At 33.8% G+C, this 9,129-nt stretch overlaps 3 protein-coding genes across 3 annotated transcripts; all 3 read right to left on the reverse strand.

The window, feature by feature from the left end:
- Positions 1–829: 829 nt before the first annotated feature.
- LOC106337743 (MATH domain and coiled-coil domain-containing protein At2g42480-like) lies at positions 830–2,778 on the reverse strand. The gene is made up of 4 exons (XM_013776871.1): positions 2,638–2,778; positions 2,403–2,563; positions 1,966–2,168; positions 830–1,886 (listed from the first exon to the last, which is right to left on the reverse strand). The coding sequence occupies exons 1-4, from the start codon at positions 2,739–2,741 to the stop codon at positions 996–998; spliced, it is 1,359 nt and encodes a 452-aa protein (XP_013632325.1). The 5' UTR covers positions 2,742–2,778; the 3' UTR covers positions 830–995.
- Positions 2,779–3,574: 796 nt separating this feature from the next.
- On the reverse strand, positions 3,575–5,877 carry LOC106337744 (MATH domain and coiled-coil domain-containing protein At2g42480-like). The gene is made up of 5 exons (XM_013776873.1): positions 5,739–5,877; positions 5,505–5,668; positions 5,038–5,261; positions 4,311–4,742; positions 3,575–4,224 (listed from the first exon to the last, which is right to left on the reverse strand). The coding sequence occupies exons 1-5, from the start codon at positions 5,837–5,839 to the stop codon at positions 3,733–3,735; spliced, it is 1,413 nt and encodes a 470-aa protein (XP_013632327.1). The 5' UTR covers positions 5,840–5,877; the 3' UTR covers positions 3,575–3,732.
- An 813-nt stretch (positions 5,878–6,690) lies between these two features.
- Positions 6,691–8,895, reverse strand: LOC106337742 (MATH domain and coiled-coil domain-containing protein At2g42480-like). The gene is made up of 4 exons (XM_013776870.1): positions 8,736–8,895; positions 8,449–8,612; positions 8,013–8,221; positions 6,691–7,937 (listed from the first exon to the last, which is right to left on the reverse strand). Exons 1-4 carry the CDS (start codon positions 8,834–8,836, stop codon positions 6,873–6,875), a joined length of 1,539 nt encoding a protein of 512 aa, XP_013632324.1. The 5' UTR covers positions 8,837–8,895; the 3' UTR covers positions 6,691–6,872.
- Between the last annotated feature and the right edge of the window lie 234 nt (positions 8,896–9,129).

Below are 9,129 nucleotides of genomic sequence, written 5' to 3' on the forward strand. Positions count from 1 at the left end.
ATATATATGACAATTAATGATTATAAATAATAAAGATTTGATAACAATTTTTGCATCATTCTTCATTTTGTTTGATTTTATATTATTCAAAAAAAATAAACAATCACATTAACCATATAATAAAAAAATTAGATTTTTTCTTATATGTTATATTTTGAATTTTTTAAAATGACTTTGAATTACAAAAATGAAGAAATCTTATAAGTTATATATATATTTTAAAACGACTTTAAAATACAAAAATGAGGACACCTTATATGTTATATTTTTCTTATATGTTANNATTTTTTCTTATATGTTATATTTTGAATTTTTTAAAACGACTTTAAATTACAAAAATGTAAGTTTTCCTTAAGTATACGACTAAAAACATTAAAATGACATGTATCAATTCGATGGTTGATTTGAAAGTTTTAAAAACCATATGGAAGATACAAGTCAAAATAATTCAACTGTGAAAACAATACTGTTCACTTTTTCAAGAATGTGTTCGCTGGAAAATATAAGATTTTTATGCCATAATTTGTTTAATGTCCACTAGAGAACATTATATTAACCTAACTTCCATTTCCATTATTTTTAATAAAAATTGATCCGATCCATCGGAAAGAAATTATATAATAACAACAAAAAATATTTTATATATATAAATAAATTGATCAAATATATAAAAAAAACTATCAAAATATATACAAATAAATTCACTTATCCTAGTTGTTACAGTATAATGTGTCTACTAAACATGGCAAGTATATGAACACATGAGCATATAATTTAGGTTTTACAAAAGTATGTAAATTTTTGGATAGGTGCAACGCTCGACTAATTGCAAGAATAAAACGAAACAAATAACATAAGCTAAGCTTGCAAACGTTCGGAACCAGTCTATTCAGAAAGCAGCATTAAAATGAAAAAGGGTAAAAAACTATTGTAGTGTCTTCTAAAAAAAAGACGATATAAACTAATAACTTGATGATCTCTCTGCGTCAAGCAACCTAGTCGACTAGCAGAAACCCATCATCAGAAGTCTTGTCCTTTTTCTTGTCAAGTTCAACTTTGACCTGCGAGATCATCATCTCAATGTTCTTGATGCTTTCCTCGTGTTTTTGGACCAGATAACCATCAGCATCATCAGCTTTCTTCCTCTCTTTGGAGATCTCATCAAGCTTTGTGATCAAGCTTTCCAGTTTGAACCTTAGACCCATGCCATACTTCTCCATTTGTTCGATTCGAGAGTCAAAGACACTAGTATCATATGAAGTTTTCCTCTCCAAGTCACCAAGCTTCGTATTCAAACGCAATTCCATCAGCGCAAGATTCTTGCCACGTTTCTCATCTGTTTTCTTCCTCTCCAAAGAAAACTCATCAAGCTTTGTATTCAAAGAGGCGAGCTTGAAGCCCACTTCCATAAGCTCAAGATTAGTGACACGTTCCTCTACTTGTTGGGCACGGTACTCATTGGCATCATCTGATAAGCTCTTACTAAAGGAAGCCTGATGAAGCTTCAGCTCAAGTTTCTTGACACGTTCCTCTACTTGTTGGGTACGAGACTCATTAACCTCATCAAGCTTCAGCTCAAGATGCTTGACACGTTCCTCGAGTTGTTGGACCTTAGACCCATCAGCATCTGGTTTCTTCCTCTCCAACGTAACCTCATCAAGCTTTAACTTCAGCCAGTCCAGCTTGAAGCCTACGTTCATCAGCTCACTCAACTCGCTGCTAGCCTTGTTAAGTCTAGTCTCTGAAAGGCTCTTTGGAGGCTTATTGAGTGTTTTAATGACCCTGAGGAGGACATTCATGTACGCTGTCTTCACTTCTTGTTTCGTTGGTTTGAAATCTAAAGCAATGTCTGGGTGCTCTGTGAATATCTTTCCCACTTTAGTTACCTGCCATGGAAAAAAAAATATGTTTATATTACACTATAAAGCAAGTGGTTATTCAAAAAAACACATGCACTTAACTTACCTGAGAAGCAAAAACTTGAAAACCGTTGATGTCAACAGTCTTCTTCTTGTTGGATACATCTTCAACTTCTCCTCCATTTATGTAGACTTCAATGATGAGTTTGTCCTTTTCCAAAAACCCTTCTTCCTGAAACTTGCTTAGAGGCAAGGCCTTCTGGAAACCCCATGCTGGATTTTCAGCGCAAAAGCTGTTTTGTCCTAAACCTATGAAACATAAAAAAAATACAATAAACTTATTCACCAATTGCATTTTGTTCAAAAAGAATGAGTTTAGGCTTATATCCTGTCGCAGCTAGCAACAAAGAGATATGATTATTGTGGTCCTAAAGAAGCTAACTAACTTCAAAAGAGATCTTATTATTATACGTCCCAAACACAAACTAAAGATTCAAACATTGACAAAACTTGGTTGCACAAAAAGGAATAAAACTTCATTACCGGTTTTGTAGAGTTCTTTGCCTGATTGATTCAACAAAACAAAGTAAAAGTTAATACTCCTTTTCCATCCAGGTTGCAACGTTCTATCATTGGCAACTTGCAGGTACAAAGACAGGTGACCATCAGCAAGACGATCTCCCTTGGGATAAACGGCTAAAAACCTGAGATAATATGAATATGATTCAAGACAAAAGGTTTAACAAAGCAGTAAAAGATCCGATTGTTTTCGTTTTACCATTCGCATCCGCCGCTCTTGAATGTATTAGACGATATAATATGAGCTTTCTTCTCCGAGAAGTTATCAATCTCAAACCTAAAACTCGGCTTTCGATTCGACATATCTATCCAAACCTTTCCCTAGTTTTTTTTTTTCTTTATTCGAAAAAAATACGAACTTCTCAAAAGCTCTCTCTGCTTGGTTACGTTCGGTGGTAAAGAAGCCCTTTGTTTATATAGAGGAGGCTAGGATAAAACTTCTCAAAGCCCTAGCTGCAGAAAGGGTAAAACTGAAGAATAAATATTTTTTTTGACAAATACATTTATGGCACATCATTTTTAAGAAGAATAAATAATTAAACAAATCCACTACTTAGTTAGACCAAAATTAATTTATTTTTACTATTTTTTTAGTAAACTATATCTATTATCGTCATAGATTTCCTATAAAGATTAAGGAATCCCTCTGTTTATGTAGAGGAGGCTAGGACAAAACTTCTCAAGCCCTAGAGCTCAGAAGGTAATCTGAAGAGCAAACAATTAACTAAATCCACTACTTTTTTTTGCTAAAAAATTAAAAAATAAATCCACTACTTAATTATACAAAAATAAATATATTTTTTCTTCAAAAAAGTATAACTATTATAATCATAGATTTTATTTCCCTAATATACAAAATATATGATATAATTAGTTTCCCATATATATATATATATATAATTTAATGTCAGGTAGAAATCAAATGTGAAAATTTGGTTAGCTATGGAAAAAAATCGATTTGTTGGGTTAATTTTGGGATTAAATCAGAACGAAAAAAAAAACACTTTTGATTATGTCAAATCTCTAGACTATAGGGTTTCACAGTGCAAAACTAAAAACCAAAAAACGAGAAAAATGAAAAGACATTAGTGCTTCTATAAGCCTAGTCGACCAACAAAAACCCTTCAGCAGTAGATTTGCCCTTCTTCTTGTTTAGTTCAACTTTGAGACACAACACCATCAGCTCAATGTTATTGACGCTTTCCTCAAGTTGTTGGAACCGAGTCGACCAACATAGTAGTGTCTTCTAAAGAAGACCTAATAAACTAATAATATGATCTCTACGTCAAGAAACCTAGTCGACCAACAAGAACCCATCATCAGAAGATATGTTCTTTTTCTTGTCAAGTTCAACTTTGAGGTGAGAGACCATCAACTCAATGTTCTTGACGCTTTCCTCGAGTTGTTGGACCAGAGAACCATCAGCATCATCAGCTTTCTTCTTCTCTTTGGAGATCTCTTCAAGCTTTGTATTCAAGCTGTCCAGCTTGAACTCTATACCCATGACACGATCCTCGATTTGTTCAAAGATAATAGCATCATCAGTTTTCTTACCCTCTAACTCATCAAGCTTCGGCTTCCAACACATATTAAGTTCCAATTCCATCAACTCAAGATTTTTGACACGTTTCTCTACTTGTTTGGCACGAAACTCATTAGTATCATCTGCTTTCTTCCTCCCCAAGGAAACCTCATCAAGCTTCAGCTCAAGATCCTTGACACGCTCCTCTACTTGTTGGGCACGAGACTCATTATCATCATCTGATAACTTCCTCCCCAAGGAAACCTCATCAAGCTTCAGCTCAATATGCTTGACACGCTCCTCTACTTGTTGGGCACGAAACTCATTATCATCATCTGATAACTTCTCACAAAGGAAACCTCATCAAGCTTCAGCTCAATATGCTTGACACGTTCCTCTACTTCTTGGGAACGAGACTCATTATCATCATCTGATAACTTCTTCCCCAAAGAAACCTCATCAAGCTTCAGCTGAAGATGCTTGACACGTTCCTCGAGTTGTTGGACCTGAGACCCATCAACATCTGGTTTCTTCCTCTCCAAAGAAACCTCCTCAAGCTTTGACTTCAGCCAGTCCAGCTTGAAACCTACGTCCATCAGCTCACTCAACTCGCTGCTAGCCTTGTTAAGTCTAGTCTCTGAAAGGCTCTTTGGAGGCTTATTGAGTGTTTTAATGACCCTGAGGAGGACATTCATGTATGCTGTCTTCACCTCTTGTTTCGTTGGTTTGAAATCTAAAGCAATGTCTTGATGCTCTGTGAATATCTTTCCCACTTTAGTAACCTGCCAAGGTAAGATAATGTTTATGTTACACTATAAATGTTAAAGTGAAGAAGTGAATAGTAACCGCGGATGAATAGTGAGCGGAAGAATAGTAAAAACATATATTTATTTTCATTTTAGCTTCTATAATTTCTTGTAGTCACAATTGTGAAGACTAAAGTAATTAAGTTTCTCTCTTTATTTTCTCTACAATATTTTCGTATTCTCTTTATTGTTCTTCATTGTATTCAAGTTGATCTCATATTTTTACAATAAAGTAAATGGTTAAACATAAAAACAGATCCATTTAACTTACCTGAGAAGCAAAAACTTGAAAACCGTTGATGTCAATAGTCTTCTTCTTGTTGTTGGATACATCTCCACCTTCTCCATCAAAAGCTTCAATAACTTTAATGTGGACTTCAATGATGAGTCTGTCCTTCTCCAAAACCCCTTTCTCTTGAAATTTGCTTACAGGTATGGTCTTCGCGAAACCCCATGCTGGGGTCTTAGCGCAAAACAAGTTGCTTGATAGTGAAACTGTGAAACATAAAGAAATAAAATAACAGTTACACATAAACTTCTACACTAATTGCATTTTGTTCAAACATGAGTTTAGGCATATTTCCTGTCGCAGCAACAAAGCAATATGATTAGCAAACCAAGCTAACTAGAAAATAGATCTTATTATATGTTCCAAACACAAATTACATTTCAACAAAAAAGAGTCAAACATTGATAAAACTTGATTCCACAATAAAAAAAGGAATAAAACTTCATTACTTGGTGATCTGTGGAGTTCTTTGTCGGATTGATTCAACAAAACAAAGTAATAGTTAGCATTCCTTTTCCATCCAGTTCGCAACGTTGTAGAATTTGCAACGTAAAGGTACAAAGGCAAGTGACCATCAGAAATACGATGTCCCTTGGGATTAATTTGGAAATACCTGAAAGAATATGAACTATGAAACAAAGATTAACAAATCAATTAAAAAGATGCGAATATTTTCGTGGTACCATTCGCATCCGCCGCTCACGAATGTCTTCGACGATATGAGAGCTTTCTTCTCCGAGAAGTTATCTATCTCAAACCTAAAACTCGGCCTTTGGTTCCACATATCTAACCAAACTTTTTCCTAGTTTTTCTAACTTGGAGCAAAAGATGAACTTCTCAGAAACTCGGATGGTTGCGTGGTGATCAAGAAGCCTTCTGTTTATATAGAGGAGGCTAGGATAAAACTTCTCAAAGCCCTAGCTCAAAGGTAAAACAGAAGAATGAATAATTCCTGTAGAATGAATAATTAACTAAATCCACTACTTAATTATATCATAAATATTATTACTACATAAAATTTATAAATAAATTAATTTCTTCCGTTCTGAGTTGGGCCGATTCAAAATATAATATAAATCGATAAAATAATAAAATAATATTTTTTTAAGAAAAATTTAGGTAAATATATAGTTCCATTAAAATTATAAATTAGTACATATTAATAATTAAAAATAAAATATTGTATTCTTTGTTTTATATTCACAATAAAATTATATCTATTATTTTCTGATAGTTCAAAGTATTTTAATAATATTTAATAACACTCTATCTAAAATCACATTTAAATTTTATATACCTAAATAATATAATAAAAAATATGAAAGTGAAATTTTTATAATTTAACTAAAGTATATATGGTTGATGACAAAAGAAAAAATAAATTATATATATGGTAAAATCAACTATTCTCTTATTTTATGCAAAATAATATTATAAATATAAATATAAATATATATATATATATATATATATATAATTTTTTTTATAAACTAATAATTCTATAAATTAATAAAATATCATAATAAATATTAGTATTGTATTCTTTAAAAAAAAAGTATTAAGTATTATCGTCACTGATAAGGAAGCCCTCTTTTATATAGAAGCCCCTAGATAAAACTTCTTAAAGCCCTAGCTCAAAAGGTAAACTGAACATAAGTTAGCTTGCAACGTTAAGCAACATAACCATGCTGAATCACTAGACTATTAGGAATTCAGAAAGCAGAGCATTAAAATGATATTAAAAAAATCGTGAAACCGCAGTAGTGTCTTCTGAAGAAAACCTAATAAACTAATAACTTGATTCTAGGTCAAAAAACTTAGTCGACCAGCAGAAACCCATCAGCAGAAGATATGTTCTTTTTCTTTTCAAGTTCAACTTTGAGATGCGAGACCATCAACTCAATGTTCTTGACGCTTTCCTCGAGTTGTTGGACCAGAGAACCATCAGCATCATCAGCTTTCTTATTCTCCTTAGAGATCTCTTCAAGCTTTGTATTCAAGCTTTCCAGCTTGAACTCTATACCCATGACACGATCCTCGATTTCTTTAAAGAAAATAACATCATATGATTTTTTCCACGACAAGTCATCAAGGTTCGACTTACAACACTTATTAAGTTCCACATCCATCAGCTCAAGATTCTTGACACGTTTTTCTACTTGCCTGGCACGAGACTCATTAGCATCAGATGCTTTCTTCCTTTCCAAGGAATCAAACTTCAAGCTCAGTTCCATCAGCTCAAGATTCTTGACACGTTCCTCTACTTGTTTAGCACGAGAATCATTAGTATCATCTTTTTTCTTCCTCTCCAAGGAAACCTCATCAAGCTTTGTATTCAGAGAGTCATACTTCAAGCTCAGTTCCATCAGCTCAAGATTCTTGACACGTTCCTCTACTTGTGTAGCACGAGACTCATTAGTATCATATGCTTTCTTCCTCTCCAAGGAAACCTCATTAAGCTTTGTATTCAAAGAGTCAAGCTTCAAGCTCAGTTCCATCAGCTCAGGATTCTTGACACGTTCCTCTACTTTTTTGGCACGAGACACATTAGTATCATCTGCTTTCTTCCTCTCAAATTTCTTGACACGTTCCTCTACTTGTTGGACCTGAGACGCATCAACATCTGTTTTTTTCCTCTCCAAAGAAACCCCATCAAGCTTTAACCTCAACCAGTCCAGCTTGAAACCTACCTTCATTAACTCACTCAACTCGCTACTAGCCTTGCTCAGTCTAGTCTCTGAAAGGCTTTTTGGAGGCTTATGAAGTGTTTTAATGACCCTGAGGAGGACGTTCATGTATGCTGTCTTCACCTCTTGTATCGTTGGTTTGAAATCTAAAGCAATGTCTGGGTGTGCTGTGAATATCTTTCTCACTTTAGTAACCTGCCATGGAAAAAAATATGTTTATTTTAAACTATAAAGCAATTGGTTATTGAAAAACATATCCATTTAATTTACCTGAGAAGCTAAAACTTGAAAACCGTTGATATCAACAGTCTTGTTTTTATTCTTCTTGTTGGATACAACTTGAATGTAGAATTCAATGATGAGTTTGTCCTTCTCCAAAAACCCCTTTTCCTGAAACTTGCTTAAAGGCAATGTCTTCTCGTAGATCCACCCTTCTGAATTCCAACCGCAAGCCATGTTGCGTGCTTGTAAATGTCCAGCTATAAGAAAATAAAATAACAATCACACAAACTTCTTGACCAATTGCAATGCAATGTATTGTTGCTAGCTCGAACATGAGTTTATGCTTATTGCATGTTGCAGCAATTAGCAAAAGAGATCTTATTGTACGTTCAAAACACAAATTACATATGAACAGAAATATATATATATTTTTAAAAGAGTCAAACATTGATAAAACTTGATTGCAGGGATAAAACATGATTACTTGTTGATCTGTAGAGCTCTTTGTTGGATTGATTCAACAAAACGAAGTAAAAATTAAAACTCCGTTTAACTCCACCTCGCAGCGGTGTAGAATCTTCAAGTTGCAGGGACAAAGACAAGTGACTATCAGCAGCACAATCTCCGTTGGGGCCAACGAAGATATACCTGAATTAATTAATATGAATCATGAACAAAAAGATTAAAACCTTTCGAATTAGTGCAATAAATACTGATAGATCCAAATCAGGTTATTCCTCAAGACAGGGAGATAAAGAGATATGAACAAACCATTCGCATCCGCCGCTCACGAATGTGTCAGACGCTATGATATTGTCCTGCTCCGAGAAGTTTTCTATCTCAAACCTTAAACTCGGCTTTTGATTCGACATATCTATCCAAACTTTTTCCTAGTTTTTTCTTTATTCGAGCAAAAGACGAACTTCTAAAAAAACTCTCTGCTTGTTTAGGTTCGGTGGTAAAGAATCCCCTTGTTTATATAGAGGGAGCCTAGGATAAAACTTCTCAAAGCCCTAGCTACAGAAAAGGTAAACTGGAGAATAAATAATTAACTAAACCTTTCATTAGTTTTCCTATTCTTTCTAGTAAATTAGGCTATTATCGTCATAGATTTCCTAATATGCAAAATATATAAAATAATTAGTTTCCATATATATTGATAAAG

The sequence above is a fragment of the Brassica oleracea genome, chromosome C4, assembly GCF_000695525.1.
Source record: "Brassica oleracea var. oleracea cultivar TO1000 chromosome C4, BOL, whole genome shotgun sequence".
In the NCBI taxonomy this organism is placed as follows: Eukaryota; Viridiplantae; Streptophyta; class Magnoliopsida; order Brassicales; family Brassicaceae; genus Brassica; species Brassica oleracea.